Source organism: Oncorhynchus clarkii, chromosome 12 (assembly GCF_045791955.1).
Source record: "Oncorhynchus clarkii lewisi isolate Uvic-CL-2024 chromosome 12, UVic_Ocla_1.0, whole genome shotgun sequence".
Taxonomy (NCBI): Eukaryota; Metazoa; Chordata; class Actinopteri; order Salmoniformes; family Salmonidae; genus Oncorhynchus; species Oncorhynchus clarkii.
The window spans coordinates 17,664,612-17,682,955 of NC_092158.1; the positions used below are offsets into that span (position 1 = coordinate 17,664,612).

Sequence of the window (18,344 nt, forward strand, 5' to 3'; positions counted from 1 at the left end):
TGTCTAACAAACTCCGTCAGAGTGCTGAAAGATCTTATAGAATGGTAATGTTTTTATTGGGGATTTTCAAATAAATAATTTTCCATATTTTACAAATATTTGTATTAAACTTTTATTTTTAGAGGCAAAAAATATGTCTGTTTTAAGTGTCTGTTGTCAACTCTGTCACTGATGGATAACTCCTTTAAGATGTTTTTTATGGAGTTGGCAGACAACACAAACAGATCTGGTACCAGAGTACATACACTGAGTATACAACGCATTATGAACACCTGTTATTTCCATAACATAGACTGACCAGGTGAATCCAGGTGAAAGCTATGATCCCTTATTGATGTCACTTGTTAAATCCACTTCAATCAGTATAGATGAAGTGGAGGAGACAGGTTAAAGAACGATTTTTAAGCCTTGAGATAATTGTGATATGGATTGGGTATGTGTGTTATTCAGAGAGTGAATGTGAAAAACATAAGATTTAAGTGCCTTTGAACAGGGTATGATAAAGGTGAGGGTTTTTTGCTTTGGGGAGGGTTGTGTGTTTTTTATTGGGCACAGGGGATGATAGTGTGTTTTTTATTGGGCACAGGGGAGGGTAGTGCGTTTTTTATTGGGCACAGGGGAGGGTAGTGTGTTTTTTATTGGGCACAGGGGAGGGTAGTGTGTTTTTATTGGGCACAGGGGAGGGTTGTGTGTTTTTTATTGGGCACAGGGGAGGGTTGTGTGTTTTTTATTGGGCACAGGGAGGGTTGTGTGTTTTTTATTGGGCACAGGGGATGATAGTGTGTTTTTTATTGGGCACAGGGAGGGTTGTGTGTTTTTTATTGGGCACAGGGGAGGGTAGTGTGTTTTTTATTGGGCACAGGGGAGGGTAGTGTGTTTTTTATTGGGCACAGGGAGGGTTGTGTGTTTTATATTGGGCACAGGGAGGGTTGTGTGTTTTATATTGGGCACAGGGGAGGGTAGTGTGTTTTTTATTGGGCACAGGGGAGGGTAGTGTGTTTTTTATTGGGCACAGGGGAGGGTAGTGTGTTTTTTATTGGGCACAGGGAGGGTTGTGTGTTTTATATTGGGCACAGGGAGGGTTGTGTGTTTTATATTGGGCACAGGGGAGGGTAGTGTGTTTTTTATTGGGCACAGGGGAGGGTTGTGTGTTTTTTATTGGGCACAGGGGAGGGTTGTGTGTTTTTTATTGGGCACAGGGGAGGGTAGTGTGTTTTTTATTGGGCACAGGGGAGGGTAGTGTGTTTTTTATTGGGCACAGGGGAGGGTAGTGTGTTTTTTATTGGGCACAGGGGAGGGTAGTGTGTTTTTTATTGGGCACAGGGGAGGGTAGTGTGTTTTTTATTGGGCACAGGGGAGGGTAGTGTGTTTTTTATTGGGCACAGGGGAGGGTAGTGTGTTTTTTATTGGGCACAGGGGAGGGTAGTGTGTTTTTTATTGGGCACAGGGGATGGTAGTGTGTTTTTTATTGGGCACAGGGGAGAGTAGTGTGTTTTTTATTGGGCACAGGGAGGGTTGTGTGTTTTTTATTGGGCGCAGGGGAGGGTAGTGTGTTTTTTATTGGGCACAGGGGAGGGTTGTGTGTTTTTTATTGGGTACAGGGGAGGCTAGTGTGTTTTTTATTGGGCACAGGGGAGGGTAGTGTGTTTTTTATTGGGCACAGGGGAGGGTAGTGTGTTTTTTATTGGGCACAGGGGAGGGTTGTGTGTTTTTTATTGGGCGCAGGGGAGGGTTGTGTGGTTTTTTATTGGGCACAGGGGAGGGTAGTGTGTTTTTTATTGGGCACAGGGGAGGGTAGTGTGTTTTTTTATTGGGCGCAGGGGAGGGTTGTGTGTTTTTTATTGGGCGCAGGGGAGGGTTGTGTGGTTTTTATTGGGCACAGGGGAGGGTTGTGTGGTTTTTTATTGGGCACAGGGGAGGGTTGTGTGGTTTTTGGGGGGCACAGGGAGGGTAGTGTGTTTTTTATTGGGCACAGGGGAGGGTTGTGTGGTTTTTTATTGGGCACAGGGGAGGGTTGTGTGGTTTTTATTGGGCACAGGGGAGTGTTGTGTGTTTTTTATTGGGCACAGGGGAGGGTTGTGTGTTTTTTATTGGGCACAGGGGAGGGTTGTGTGTTTTTTATTGGGCACAGGGGAGGGTTGTGTGTTTTTTATTGGGCACAGGGGAGGGTTGTGTGGTTTTTTATTGGGCACAGGGAGGGTAGTGCATTTTTTCACTGGTTTACATCTGCTCTTTTGCAGGTTTTACTTTATAATTTCTTCCAACCTAGCAACATTTCCTCATCTGCTTGTATGCACCGCCCTTATATCAAGGTGTTTTGGTACTTCCCTTTTGCACTACGCTTTTCCGTGTGCTCACTTTTACTATACCACAGGTCAGTATAGTCTACCAGTCTAACGGTCTATCCTGCCCTCTATCCACCATTCATAGTGACAGTAGTGGTAGGTGGATCGTTTGTCCAGATATGCAATAGGCTAACTAGAAATATATTACCCATAAAAGCATTCAAAACTGCATACATTTTCAATATGAATTCACAAGAACAAATACGAATAGCTGATAAGCAGTGGAGAGGCCAGGTGCATCATTGAGCATGAAAGAATATCAAAGACACAGAAAGGCACAGTAGCAGGCCAGTCTGGCTGTATTTTTATTTCTGATACTGAATGTGCTGTCTGTTGCAAATCATTATTCTCCCAAGTCCTATAATCATTTGGCCACATAGATAAACAAAGATAAATCACATAAAGAATTATATAACACATTTGAGTAAAAAGCTTAAATAAAAATTTGGGCAAAAAGGCAAACTCAGCTACATCATTCAATTAATCAAATGGCTCATTCATCACAAAACCCACTGATATGACCAATTAATTTAATTACCTTTTTAATTGGGAAGATTAGCAAACTTAGGCATGACATGACAGCAACAAACACTGACACTAAACGTTGAAGTATAACTGATCAAATTATGAAAGACAAGCCTTGTCATTTTGAATTCCATAAAGTGAGTGTGGAAGAGGTGAAAAAAATATTGTTGTCTATCAACAATGACAAGCCACTGCGGTCTAACAATGTTGATGGAAAATTACTGAGGATAATAGTGGACGATATTGCCACTCCTATTTACCATATCTTCCATCTAACCCTACTAGAAAGTGTGTGACCCAGGCCTGGAGGGAAGAAACGTAATTCCGCTACTCAAGAATAGTAAAACCCCCTTTACTGGCTCAAATAGCAGACCAATCAGCCTGTTACCAACCCTTAGTAAAGGGAAGGACATTCAACAAGCACGTCACTTACACAAATGACTGATGATTGTCTCAGAGAAATTGCTAATAATAGCTGTTTTCTTAGACTTCAGTGCGGCTTTTGACATTATCGATCATAGTCTGCTGATGGAAAAATGTATGTGTTATGGCTTTACACCCCTGCTATATTGTGGATAAAGAGTTACCTGTCTAACAGGTAATGGAAGCCTTTCTAACATAATCCAGGTAGAATTGGGAATTCCCCAGGGCAGCTGTCTAGGCCCCTTAACTTTTTAAATCTTTACTATTGACATATGCAGGTCAATCTCTCATGGCTCAAAGTGGAGGAGAGATTGACTTAATCACTACTTTTGTAAGAAGTGTTGACATGCTGAATGTACCGATGTTTAGACTACCAGCACACAGCTCGGACACCCATACCCAACAAGAACATTCCACAAGAGGTCTCTTCACAGTCCCCAAGTCCAGAACAGACTATGGGAGACGCACAGTGCTACATAGAGCCATGGCTACATGTAACTCTATTCCACATCAGGTAACTGATCCAAGCAGTAGAATCCGATTTTAAAAGCAGATAAAAATACAACCTATGGAAAACCAGGGACTGTGAAGAGACACACATACGGACACAGAAACACATACAGTTGAAGTCGAAAGTTTACATACACTTAGGTTGGAGTCATTAAAACTCGTTTTTCAACCACTCCACAAATTTCTTGTTAATAAACTATAGTTTTGGCAAGTCGGTTAGGACATCTACTTTGTGCATGACACAAGTAATTTTTCCAACAATTGTTCACAGACAGATTATTTCACTTATAATTCTCTATATCACAATTCCAGTGGGTCAGAAGTTTACATAAACTAAGTTGACTGTGCCTTTAAACAGCTTGGAAAATTACAGAAAATGATGTCATGGATTTAGAAGCTTCTGATAGGCTAATTGATATAATTTGGGTCAATTGGAGGTGTACCTGTGGATGTATTTCAAGGCCTACCTTCAAACTCAGTCCCTCTTTGCTTAACATCATGGGAAAATCAAAAGAAATCAGCCAAAACCTCAGAAGAAAAATTGTAGACCTCCACAAGTCTGATTCATCTTTGGGAGCAATTTCCAAACGCCTGAAGGTATCACGTTCCTCTGTACAAACAATAGTATGCAAGTATGAACACCATGGGACCACGCAGCTGTCATACCACTCAGGAAGGAGACGCATTCTGTCTCCTAGAGATGAACGTACTTTAGTGCAAAAAGTGCAAATCAATCCCAGAACAACAGCAAAGGACCTTGTGAAGATGCTGAAGGAAACAGGTACAAAAGTATCTATATCCACAGTAAAAACAAGTCCTATATCGACATAACCTGAAAAGCTGCTCAGCATGGAAGAAGCCACTGCTCCAATATCGCCATAAAAAAGCCAGACTACGGTTTGCAACTGCACATGGGGACAAAGATCGTACATTTTGGAGAAATGTCCTCTGGTCTGATGAAACAAGAATAGAAATGTTTAGCCATAATGACCATCGTTATGTTTGGAGGAAAAAGGGGGAGGCTTGCAAGCCAAAGAACACCATTCCAACCATGAAGCACGGGGGTGGCAGCATCATGTTGTGGGGGTGCTTTGCTGCAGGAGGGACTGGTGCACTTCACAAAATAGATGACACCATGTGGATGAAAAATTATGTGGATATATTGAAGCAACATCTCAAGACATCAGTCAGGAAGTTAAATCTTGTTCACAAATGGGTCTTCCAAATGGACAATGACCCCAAGCATACTTCCAAAGTTGTGGCAAAATGTCAAGGTATTGGAGTGGCCATTACAAAGCCCTGACCTCAATCCTATAGAACATTTGTGGGCAGAACTGAAAAAGCGTGTGCGAGCAAGGAGGCCTTACACACCTGACTCAGTTACACCAGCTCTGTCACACCCAACTTATTGTGGGAAGCTTGTGGAATGCTACCTGAAACGTTTGACCCAAGTTCAACAATTTAAAGGCAATGCTGCCAAATACTAATTGAGTGTATGTAAACTTCTGACCCACTGGGAATGTGATGAAAGAAATAAAAGCTGAAATAAATCATTCTCTCTACTATTATTCTAACATTTCACATTCTTAAAATAAAGTGGTGATCCTAACTGACCTAAAACAGGGATTAAATGTTAAATGTCAGGAATTGTGAAAAACTGAGTTTAAATGTATTTGGCTAAGGTGTATGTAAACTTCCAACTTCAACTGTGCAAATGATAAGACACGCACTCTACACATGTGCACACATGGACCTTGAATTATAGATATGTGATAGTAGAGTAGTGGCCTGTGGGAACACACTTAATGTGTTGTGAAAAGTGCTATGAAATGTAATGTAATATTTTAAACTGTATATAACTGCTTTAATGTTGCTGGACCCCAGGGATCCTTAATAAATACAAATACTCCTGGCATGCCCAGTTATTCAGGAAAGCTTACACATCTCTCCAATTCCCGAGCGGCTATTCCTTGTGAACCTAACACTTCAATATAACCTAAATATGTCACGGGCGTCGTAAGAAGTGGACCAAAGTGCAGCGTGATGAGCGTACATTACTTTATTTCTAATGTGGCCAACAAAACAATACGACCGTGACGCTTAAGCGGGCTATAGTGCCACTAACAAAGTCAACTACCCACACTGAAAGGAGGGAAAAAGGGCTACCTAAGTATGATTCCCAATCAGAGACAACGATAGACAGCTGTCCCTGATTGAGAACCATACCCGGCCAAAACATAGAAATAAAGAAACATAGACAACAGAACATAGAATGCCCACCCCACCCCACATCACACCTTGACCTAACCAAATAGAGAAATAAAACGTCTCTCTAAGGTCAGGGCGTGACATATATTGTAGGCATGCGCACCTTCATTTAAAATATAATTCCAGCATCTTCAAAATGCCTTGATATTAAGCAGGTTTCCATCTAGCCTTTTTATGCCAGTAAAGTAGCCTACATGTCGGATCAAAATGTCACAACATAATGGGAAAACATGCAGTTAAATAAGGTTACAGATTATATAAATTAAGATGAACTTTAAAGGGTGGTGAAAGTGCACAGGGATTAGGTTGACGCTCCTTTCAATAAATATTGAGGTTCTTATTCTGGTGGCATGATGATCGATGCTTGGCTGCCATTTGACCGATAAAAACAATCTCGCACTTTTGTCTATAGTAATCTCATCATGTATATACCTCAACTGTAGCTGTTGGCTAGAGAGCACGTGCCCATACCAGAGTGGGCACAAAAGCTATAGTTACGTAATAGTTTTAGTGACAGTAGGGCTCGAGTTGAAAATGCCATGGAAACCCATTTAACTTGTATTTTCTATTCGGTACATGGGAATTTAACCTCAAAAATTATTTTATTTGCAACAAGTCAACTGGATGGAAACACAACTCTGATGGGAAAATGGAATAGTGGACAGTAGTGAATCTCTTAACTTTACTGAACAAAAATATATGTATATATATATATATATATATATGTGAAGTGTTGGTCCCATGTTTCATGAGCTGAAATAAAAGATCCCAGAAATGTTCCATAAGAATAAAAAGCTTATTTCTCTCAATTGTTGTGCACAAATTTGTTTACATCCCTGTTATCAAATCAAATTTTATTTGTCACATACACATGGTTAGCAGATGTTAATGCGAGTGTAGCGAAATGCTTGTGCTTCTAGTTCCGACAATGCAGTAATAACAAGTAATCTAACTAACAATTCCAAACTACTGTCTTGTACACAGTGTAAGGGGATAAAGAATATGTACATAAGGATATATGAATGAGTGATGGTACAGAGCAGCATAGGCAAGATACAGTAGATGGTATCGGGTACAGTATGTACAAATGAGATGAGTATGTAAACAAAGTGGCATAGTATAGTATAAAGTGGCTAGTGATACATGTATTACATAAGGATACCGTCGATGATATAGAGTACAAAGTGGCATAGTATAGTATAAAGTGGCTGGTGATACATGTATTACATAAGGATACCGTCGATGATATAGAGTACAGTATATACGTATGCGTATGAGATGAATAATGTAGGGTAAGTAACATTTATATAAGGTAGCATTGTTTAAAGTGGCTAGTGATATATTTACATCATTTCCCATCAATTCCCATTATTAAAGTGGCTGGAGTTGAGTCAGTGTCAGTGTGTTGGCAGCAGCCACTCAGTGTTAGTGGTGGCTGTTTAACAGTCTGATGGCCTTGAGATAGAAGCTGTTTTTCAGTCTCTCGGTCCCAGCTTTGATGCACCTGTACTGACCTCGCCTTCTGGATGATAGCGGGGTGAACAGGCAGTGAGCATTTCTCCTTTGCCAGATAATCCATCCACCTGACAGGTGTGGCATATCAAGAAGTTGAATAAACAGCATGATCAATAATTACACAGGTGAATTGAATTAACTGTAACTCAGTAAAATCTTTTAAATTGCTGCATGTTGCTTTTATATTTTTGTTCAGTAAATATTTGAACCCAGACACTGAATCTGGTAACATAGCAGTACTAAAGTTGATAACATTATAAAGCATAGAATCACATGTTGACCTATTGTATTGACTTATTTGTGAAGTACTATGTATACTACATATTAATACATTTTATATCTATGGTATATACAGTATATACATTTTAATATCACAATCAGACCATTTTGGCACCAGTGGATTCATTTCTTACAAAGCTGAAAGAATAATCCATTTGATTCTGCATTTCAATACAAACAAATGGAGTGATTTGCATGTTCTACCGTAGTAGAAGGCCCAGGACATAGTCACTGTAGTAGGGAGAGGTAACTTCTACTGATCACATGTACACAGTACACCCACAGTACCATATGCACGCAATACTGTCTATGCAAAGGTGTTCTTTATGTAAGCTGATGAGGACACTGTTGTGCAGTAACAAGGCTTTCTATGTAGTGTTGACACCGATGCTGTTAGTCTCAGCCTCCTGTCCTTTAAAGGTTAGAGTCAGGTTCAATTGTGGCATTTGTGTTTGAAGTGAAAAAACAGCACATTCTAGTAAACAACAAATTGCCATATTCAATTGATGGTTCCCCCCTCTCATTTACTCCCTCCCTCCCTCCCTGCCTCCCTCCCTCCCTCCTTGTTGTGGTTATTGGTGCTTCCCATGTCTGTGCTGCTCTGTCGCCAGTGATATGGATGAGTGTTGTCTGTGTGGGTCTTCCATGGACATGCGCACCATGTACCGCACCAGACACAACATTAGGGTGAGTTCCTTTCACTTAGCTTATACTGTAACAGTCATAGGCTGCTCTAGGTCTGTTATTCTGTCACATGAAACATTCTAATCAGATGGACAGGCTCTGGTGTATGTATGATGACGCTCTCCCTGTCTCTCTCCTGACCTGGACTAAGCGTCTTGTTTGGTTTGGTGTCCAAGGCTCCCTGTGTGGGGACTTCTGTGCCGTCTTGTGGTGTCAGCTGTGCTCTACCTGTCAGCTGAAAAGAGACATAGATCTACGTAAGGAGCAGGGGATCTTCTGAGCTAAGGTACAACCACAAGTCTGTTAATGTTTCACAGAGCAATACACTGAATATCCCGTAGTTCTGTGGAAACTGTAGTGGCACCTGATTACATAGCCTTAGACCTACTGACACTTGAACCTTACTGTGTAAAGTAATGTTTGACTATAAGTGTAAGACAGTGAGTCATTTTAGTACTTTGTGGTATGGGTCATCGTTGTACAGTAGAGTAGGTCAAGTGTTTCAGGCAAAAACGAAAATGAAAAAGTGTGTTGTGGTATTCATGTGTTTTCCTCTAGATGGCGTCAGAGATCTGAAGAAAAAAATCTGAGATCGAATTCCGGTATCCTGAATACGTTTTTACTTTTGAATGATATTTTCTTGATGTTTTTGCCGATTTGTTAATATGAATCCTATAGAAATGCTAAAATGGGACATACATTGTGGCTTGATCATTCAGTAATTCCTAGAAAGTGTATATCATCAGTAAAATATATTCTGAGCATCAACATAACTCCAACACACCTCGGGCCAGGGTGAAGCACTGAACACATGTATTGGTTAACCTGGTAATGATAACTATAGGACTACTAGCTACTCATGGTTTGTCATCCAGATAAAGTCAGTGAGAAACTATGGAAACCACGTGTGGACAGGATGAAGCTGTAGAGAGCCCATTAGAGATAAATGAATGATTGACTTGTCAAACAGAGCCCTACCATGCAGGTCTGTTTGAAATGTTCCCATCTGTTGTGTGTGATTTGTCTTCCCCTGACATGATCATACTCAATAAGTACAAAACTATGGTTTGTCCTTCTGAATATTGCCTTGAAGAGACATCATAACAGCTAGCTGAATGAATGAACAGGGAGTGTGGTTGTAACAATAGTAATGTTCAACATTGGTCTTCACAAGAGCTTGGATATCTGCATGGTGCTACTGTTTGACATTTTGTTTTAAGACCAGAGCCAAAAATGTGTGTCACTGTCAATAGAACCGAAGGGGGACTTTGGCCAGAAATGAGGTCATTGAAGTTTCCCAAAAAACTAATAGAGTATATAGACATTTATTACTAGGAGAAACACTCACTGTAGCGAACTACTGCAGTTGCCAATATGCCTGGAAAACCTACTTTTTTCCTTCTTCTCATCATATCTTGCCTCTCAAGTAAGCATACTTCTCCACCATTGAAATGTACTTTTAGTATGTATGGTTAATGTTATGTTACTATATCAATGACAATGTTTTGTCCATCAGATGTGCAGGGGGCAAATTTTAAGAAGGTAATGTATCCAGTTATTCACATTTTGACACAAAGAGTTAACTAGTTTTTCTTGTGTAACTGATCATAATGGTCCATTCAAATGGATTAAAACTGGGCGGAAAGACAAAGCTCACAACACTTAAACATCTTTTCTTTAGCCAGCGTGCTACAACTATCAGCAGCCTGGCTGTCCCTTCCACTTTGAGCCTGTGTGTGGATCCAACGGAGTCACTTACACCAACGAGTGTGTGTTGTGTGACACAGTAAGGTACAACAAAGAAACACTATCAGTCATTGTTGTTATAAAAGGAGTTGTTTGGATCCTGGATGCTGATTATAAAGAAAGTACATGGTTAAATCTAGTTGTAGAACCTTATGTTACCCGATTACTATATGCAAGTCCTCATCTATAAGCTGACTATCTCTATCCTGCTGATTCCAATCAAACTGTTGAGAGTACAATGTAATTTATACTGACAGGGTCTAAGGAAATTGCAATTCATTTTTTCTCTTGCAGAGAAACCAGGAAGAAGATACTTATTGTCAAACATGGACCTTGTTGAAGAAGTCAGATACGGCAAATTCAACAGTATAAACCATGGCTGAAACACAAATAGTGATGAAAAAGAGATGATTATTCAGAAGAAATAAAACATGTACACTGACTTCTTTTTTGATTTATTCATCTCTTTGTTGAAGTTGCACTCCAGGTCTGACAAAATGTTTCCAAACAGAATGTAACAAAATCATTGTACAAGAATACAGCAACAAATTAAGTGGCGGTAGGCATGGCCTGTGTGTCTTTCACATTTCAAATAGAATCACTAACACCTTCGTCGTGGGACATCAGTGTTTACGTTCTCTGGTTTGTATTACATGAAATCAAAGTATATATGAGATTGCAACCACTGGTAACTTGATGAGCCTATGGATTCAAGTATCCATTTATTAGTCCTAGAAAGATGAATGGTAAACTCCAAGCATAATATACAGCAGCCTTCTTCTGAGAAACATGCTAGAGAAGTACCAGATTGGAACATGTCTCACACTTAAATGGGCGAGACAGTGAGAGAGAGAGAGAGAGAGAGAGAGAGAGAATGTGGGGAGGAGTGGCCAGTGTTTCCCCTACCACTACTAAGGCCGGGCACTCGGCTAAGCTCTATTAACCCCTGCCAAAATACAACAGAATTTGGCTTCAGCTGGTTTCAACTGAACAATTTCGTGTTTGCAGTCTTCAGTACAGTACGATCTTACAAAACCCAGCCAAAATCGCACCCTCCATAGTGAATAGGGAGTAGGGTGCCATGTGAGATGTGCCCTGGTGTGTGGGGTATTCCAGGCCAGGTGTGCCCTGGTGTGTGGGGTGATGTGAGATGTCCTAGGCCAGGGGGTGTGCCTGGTGTGGGTGGTCATGTGAGATGTCCCAGGCCAGGGTGTGTGCCCGGTGTGGGTGGTCATGTGAGATGTCCCAGGCCAGTGGGTGTGCCTGGTGTGGGTGGTCATGTGAGATGTCCCAGGCCAGTGGGTGTGCCTGGTGTGGGTGATCATGTGAGATGTCCCAGGCCAGTGGGTGTGCCTGGTGTGGGTGGTCATGTGAGATGTCCCAGGCCAGGGGGTGTGCCTGGTGTGGGTGGTCATGTGAGATGTTCCAGGCCAGTGGGTGTGCCTGGTGTGGGTGGTCATGTGAGATGTCCCAGGCCAGGGGGTGTGCCTGGTGTGGGTGGTCATGTGGAGTGTTCCAGGCCAGGTGGTGTGCCTGGTGTGGGTGGTCATGTGGAGTGTTCCAGGCCAGGGGTTGTCAGTCAGTCTACTGGGTCATCTGAGCCTCCATGGCCTGGGCTGTCCACTCAGGAGCAGCAGCAGTGATCTTTTCCAGCAGGTTGTTCACCTGAAAACACAGAGACTGGATCTGCTTGTCCCAGGTGGGCAGGGGCTCCCGTGCTGAGAGACAGAGAGGAAGGGAGAAAGAGGGTTAGGTATCTAATTGAAAATAAATAACATTTTAATAATAACATTTAAAAAAGCATAGGATTACATTAGCTAGAAAAGCAGAAACTTAAAAAGGAACCATGGAATCTTACGCTGACAGGAATTAACCAAGAGGAACCAGGCCCTAGCCTAGAGAGAGGCATTTCATCCTCCTAGAGCTAACTGAGCAGTGGGTATAGCCTTCTGTAAATACGGCTAAGTACTCACTCTCAAAGTGGACAATTCCGTCTATCTGGTCAATAAAGCCGTTCATGCGTCCCTCTGTTATCATCTGGGAGGCGATCTTCTCAGCCTGGGGACAAGGACAGACACACAGGAATAGTTCACTGGCATCGCCATGGCACACACACTATACTACCAACTACACATAGGAACATGTCAGTAACAAGTTAACAGCCCTGTCCAGAAACAACCGTAGCCTCATGTGCTATTAACCATATTGCTAAGTAGTGTTTGGTTTTTCTTCGGGACCCAAATTGAATCAGGTTGTTTCAGTCTTGACCCAATTTTTTGAGGTTCAAAATACAATCTGAATGTTTGTATTTTTATGCTATATTGATAGTAAATGTAGCAATTATATGACAAGGGAACAACATTCCCACCTTTTTTGTTGTCAATAATTACATATTGAAATCAACTTATATTTTGTTAAATGCAGGTTCATGATCATTTCTACACAACTTCTACCTGGTTTTAGTTTTTCTTTTTACTCAGACACCCCTGACCAATCGACCCAAATTTGGGTCACAACCCACCAGTTGAGAATCACTGGCTTATGGTACAATCCTTTCAGGTCCCCATGAAGTGGGTAGTGGTAGGTACTAGGGGTTGTTTCTGGATCAGGCCAGTGAAACATGGTCAGATTCATTTCAGGCCAATACGACAAGTGTTGTTAAGTGCTAGTTAGTCTGTGTACATAACTACTGTAATATTTCACAATACAGCCAACATGTACAGGTAACTGCCAAAATACAGGAAACATGAGTAAATGAAATATATTGAAAAAAAAATTAAAAAGGCAACATGCAACAATTAACGATTTTACTGAGTTACAGTTCATATAATCTACATCTTTCACACCTGACAGGCGCAGCCATGGGTGGGCATAGGCCCACCCACTGGGGAGCCAGGCCCAGCCAAACATAATGATTTTTTCCCCCACAAAATGAGCTTTATTACAGACAGAAATACTCCTCAGTTTCATCAGCTGTCCGGGTGGCTGGTCTCAGACAATTCCGCAGGTGAAGAAGCCGGAAGTGGAGGTCCTGGGCTGGCGTGGTTACACGTGGTCTGCGGTTGTGAGGCCGGTCAGACGTACTGCCAAATTCTCTAAAATGCCGTTGGGGGCGGCTTATGGTAGAAAAATGAACATTCAATTCTCTGCCAACAGCTCTGGTGGACATTCCTGCAGTCAGCATGCCAATTGCACGCTCAATCAAAACTTGAGACATCTGTGGCATTGTGCTGCGTGACAAAACTGCACATTTTAGAGTGGCCTTTTATTGTCCCCAGAACAAGGTGCACCTGCGTAATGATCATGCTGTGTAATCAGCTTCTTGATTATGTCACACCTGTCAGGTGGATGGATTATCTTGGTAAAGGAGTAATGCTCACTAACACACATATAAACAAATGTGTACAGAACATTTGAGAGAAATAAGCTTTTTGTGCATATGGAACATTTCTGGGATCTTTTATTTCAGCTCATGAAACATGGGACCAACACTTTACATGTTGTGTTTACATTTGGTTCCGTATATATTGAAAGCAGGTGTTTCCACACACGTTTCCTTAATTAAGAAATGAACTTCCCATCATGCTTAGGGTCATGTATACCATGGCTAGAATAGATCTCTGACTTTGAAAGCGGGTTCCCAAAGGAGCATAGGGGTTTAAATTGTGTGCGTGTGTCAGTCACCAGATTTCAATCTAATTGAACATTTATGGGAGGTTCTGAAGCGGCAACAAGACAGTGTTTTCCACCACCATCAACAAAACACCAAATTATGGAATTTCTCGTGGAAGACTGTTGTCGCATCCCTCCGATAGAGTTCCAGACACTTGTAGAATCTATTCCCAATGTCCTTAAAGTTGTCGTTTCCTTTATTTTGGCAGTTACCTTTATGCGTCAGCAGTAAATGTATGCATTACCTACAAATTACAATGTCTTTTGGTCTAACCCAGCCCAATGGAGAACTGTAGTGTAGTGTCTCACTCCCGTTATAATTGACTAACACCATCCCACTTTTCAATTCAATATGTACACTAAGTCCACTGTAACCAGACATGCAGTTCACAATCTTTCAACAACAAATATCTCATAGGTTTACTCTTTATTTGGACATTGTAACCTAGTGCACTAACACACAAACCAATGAGTAGTTCACATAGCTAACTCTACAATATTTTCAATTCAGCAGAGTTGAAAAAGTCATACTGGGGAGAATAGCAACAGAAACATTCTGTACTTGAAACATACTGTGGGATATAAGATATGCATGCAATAAATGACTGGGTAATAAGAATAAACTAAATACACAATAGGGTGGAATTCAGTTGGCGCTGTTCCATGATGATAGAACAGAAATACTAAGCTACCTTTCTAATGCCTGTATCATTAAACTTTAACAATCATTGCAACACGGGCTATTTATTTGTACAGTACAAGGTTTGTTTTCAGTAGAAACCTAATTTACTACTTACCACAGAGACAATAAATTACAGATCAATGTCTTACCTAGGTGCCCCTTATCAACTTGATCATCAAATAAGACCACAATTTCACATGGTTCTGAGTAATGTATCCCCAATCCCACTACCCGAAGTAGCCTACTTCCCTAAATATGACACAATATGAGTCTTTAGGAATTACAAGGACACCCTTTACGTTAACAAAAACATCAGCCACAGCATTTAGCTGGTATTATAAGGGGAGTGCACATTCCGTTCTGATTACCTCTATCTTCAACCAAGAAGTTGCGAGAGAGAGAGAGCCAACAAGGCTTTATTTCACTGTATTTTAGTTGTGTATTTTTGGTTTCACACCCCATTCATTAGTAAAGTAGTGATTATGTTCCCTACCAGACTGCATCTGTAACCAGGGACCTCACCATGGAGATAATCGTCCTGCACAACAACATGTATATTCAAAATACAAGCCTTCTAGGTAATGCTGCTGCTTTAAAACTGACACTTCAACTTTCATAATAACAGACCACAAAATATTATTCTGTTTATATTTTGGGATAAATACTGCATGTCTGTGAAAATACTATAAATCGTTTTTTTATTTTTTTAACTTCAACCTCTCGTACTAAAGGTGTTGGTTATGCCCTCAAACGCTACATTCATCATAAATTACATGCCGAACTCTTTCCCTGAAAAGTGATTTTCTCCATCAGATACTTAACGTCTTGAGGAATAAGATGATATGATATATACACCAACTATCATTCTTGATAACAAATTAAAGAATTGTTTAAAACGTACCTGATTTTCAACATTTACAAATACACTAAATTAAAGGACGCATTACCAAAACCCTAGACCTACCTACCTACCTACACCCCTCCGGGAAAAAAACGTACGCCTGTGAAAGTGCTGCTGAGTCTTGTATGTTGAAATCCATCTTACCTTAGCGGGAGGGATCTCCAGAAGCGCCCCTAGCTCTTCAAACGTGATGTTGTTGTAAAGTTTGCTAGCAGACAGCAGGTTGTGTTCAATAACAGCTCTGTCCAATATGCTGGAGCCTAAAAACAGAATCCCACAGTAATGCAGCAGAGCATATTTTCTTATTACACAATCAATTAAATAACTAGGGACTATGGAGAGAGGCTGAGTTGGGAGACTGACCATCCCCAGTGGTGGCTTTCTGGTGGGGCATAAGCATGGCAGCAAACTCCTGCAGCTGGTTCCCCCTGATTATGCGGTCCAGGTACATCTTCTCTAGGATGCCGTAGGCCGCCAGCTGCTGACAGCGCTCGTCTTTAAACAGGGTGGCTAACATACGGGAGCGCTGCTGGCCTGGAGAGAAAGAGGAGAGGGAAGGAGAAGAGAGAAGGAAGAGGGAGAGTGAACTTTACTGTTAATACCTTGCAGTCCAAATATAGTGCAACAAAAAACTGGAGCCAAAAAAGCAACGACACAGTTAGAGCTGCTTTGACTACACGCCTTTCACAAGGTTGTGAAAGACAATAGACAAACCAGTGGCAGGTACCTGCTGATGCCAGGATGGTGCAATGAAGAGCGTGCTTCAGGGCCTCTAGACGCTCTGTCTCGTGGACGATGGACTTGTAAGAGAGCTCGTTGTACCGCTGTGCAGCCTCGATAAACTTCCTCCTGTAGTCCAACACTCTGGCGTAGCACACTTTGTAGTGGACCTGTAGCTGTTCGTTGGTGGACTCGTTCTGGAGCAGAGAGGCTCTGTTGATGTAGGCCTCGGCCTGAACAGGGTCATCATCCTCCAGGTACAGACGGGCGATCTTCAGGTAAGTGTCCAACTTATAGTCTACGTTGTACTGCCTGACCAAGAGGACAAGAGGGTTTATAAGTTGAATCAGACGTGTTAGTGCTCAGCTAGAACCAAATTGTACACTCCCGGCGAGTCGCGCAACATTATATTGGGAAACACTGGAGTAAATTGACTTACTTCTGTCCTGTCTCCAGAGGAATGCCCACTAGAACCTGAGCAGCGTTTCTCCAGTCCTCCTCCTTCTCATAGATGGTGGATAAGTGCTGTCTGATGGAGGCCACCTGGGGGTAGACATGGGATTTAAACATAGGGTAGACATTTGTGTTATTTATTTCAAACCAGTCTCTAGGCTAGATCTGGGAAACCAGGTGTGTGCAATGTACACAGTACTCACCTGTTCTTCAAATGAGATGACCCTGGGCTGTATCTTCTCTAGTGTGAAGTGGTAAACTGACTTGGCTGTGCTGTCAGGAAGACTGGGGATGTTTGTGCAGAAGTCTGTCAGCAGCTGTCTAGAGATCACTAAGCTGACATTCTCATTGACCACTGCAGGACAGGAGAGGATTAGTTAGAAAGGATATACAGTAATGTGATTTATGAGTAATGATTGTACAAAGGAAAAGGGGGACTTTATGTAACAGGTGAGTAAATGGTAAGCAGGATTTATTCCATCCTGTACTTTATACAGGATACGTACTTGCTTCGACGAATGCTTTTAATGATTCCAATTGTTCTGCATCTGTGAATTGGATGGCCTTCTCCAGAATCTGTCGATATCTACAATTGATCAAACAAGGGGAGTATTAGCTAGCTAGCTATCTTAAATGAAAAATGATATTCATGACTTGAGAATTCACAATTATTTTCAATTACAATGGAAATTGAATAGTAAGCCTGCAATACCAAATGCAAATCAATACACACATCAAATCAAAAGCCAACTACAGTTAGCTAGCTATATTTAGTTAGCCATCTACATTACTAAAAGCCATAGCTAGCTGACGTTAATAAACTAAACTGTAGCTAATCGACTAGTGCACACTGTTGACAACACAATATATTTGGCAATCATTTTATCCAGACACTGTCTAGCTAGCTTGCTGATAATTAACATTAGCTAACATACCGGTAGATAACGTTAGATACATACAGTACCGGTAAAACGTCTAACCTATGCTAGCCGCAGTGTGATGCTAATAGCTATTGCTAGCTAGCATAACTAGCATCGGCGGGCTGCTCATTGACACTTTTATAATTCACTGTAAACGTCACACTCAGGTCTAAAGTAATGTAGATCTCCACGCACATATATGTTCCTCCATTTTAGCCAATACATACTTTCCAGCGAGATCTTTGTGAGATCCGCTTGAATTCATAAGTTGAGCAAGCTCCTGTCTCACTCCAGCCGCCATTTTCTCCGACGAAGTGTCAACGAGAATTATCAGCCGACAAGAGGGTATGCTGTCCAAGCTACACAGGGAACGCCTAGAAGGTCCTCCAAGACTTGTAACAGATCTGTACAGCAGATTTAGACGTTGGTCTCTAAAACAGATATTCGTTTGCTCTTTAGACTTTTCTGATATTACTACGCAACAGCGCAACGTCTAACAACGCTTTACTGAATAAAAAGTTATTTTCGTGTCTGTATTTTCCAAATAATTAGACTCGTGTGCCTTGTCACGTTTTATGCTTAGGCAGCTGTCATTTTATTATGTTAATTAACACAGGTGTGATTTAAAAATATATTGGTCAACCTTGACACAACACACCTTAAGATAGATAGAGCCCATACAGTATCTGAACAACTAAATG

The 18,344-nt window shown here is 41.3% G+C and overlaps 2 protein-coding genes across 6 annotated transcripts; one reads left to right on the top strand and one right to left on the bottom strand.

The window, feature by feature from the left end:
• Positions 1-9,841: 9,841 nt before the first annotated feature.
• LOC139422799 (trypsin inhibitor ClTI-1-like) lies at positions 9,842-10,738 on the top strand. The gene is made up of 4 exons (XM_071174158.1): positions 9,842-9,975; positions 10,066-10,091; positions 10,231-10,340; positions 10,590-10,738. The coding sequence occupies exons 1-4, from the start codon at positions 9,924-9,926 to the stop codon at positions 10,633-10,635; spliced, it is 234 nt and encodes a 77-aa protein (XP_071030259.1). The 5' UTR covers positions 9,842-9,923; the 3' UTR covers positions 10,636-10,738.
• Positions 10,734-18,089, bottom strand: LOC139422798 (COP9 signalosome complex subunit 4). Of its 5 annotated transcripts, XR_011635760.1 has the most exons (11): positions 17,871-18,089; positions 17,230-17,309; positions 16,927-17,078; positions 16,710-16,813; positions 16,278-16,582; positions 15,914-16,084; positions 15,695-15,810; positions 15,143-15,187; positions 12,269-12,353; positions 11,784-12,013; positions 10,734-11,648 (listed from the first exon to the last, which is right to left on the bottom strand). XR_011635760.1 is itself a non-coding variant. In XM_071174155.1 (10 exons), the coding sequence occupies exons 1-10, from the start codon at positions 17,942-17,944 to the stop codon at positions 11,880-11,882; spliced, it is 1,266 nt and encodes a 421-aa protein (XP_071030256.1). In that variant the 5' UTR covers positions 17,945-18,089; the 3' UTR covers positions 10,734-11,879. The 5 variants fall into 5 exon arrangements, 3 of the variants coding, with proteins under 3 accessions (XP_071030256.1, XP_071030257.1, XP_071030258.1); XR_011635761.1 differs by lacking the exon at positions 15,143-15,187; XM_071174155.1 differs by having other exon boundaries at positions 10,734-12,013.
• Positions 18,090-18,344: the final 255 nt, after the last annotated feature.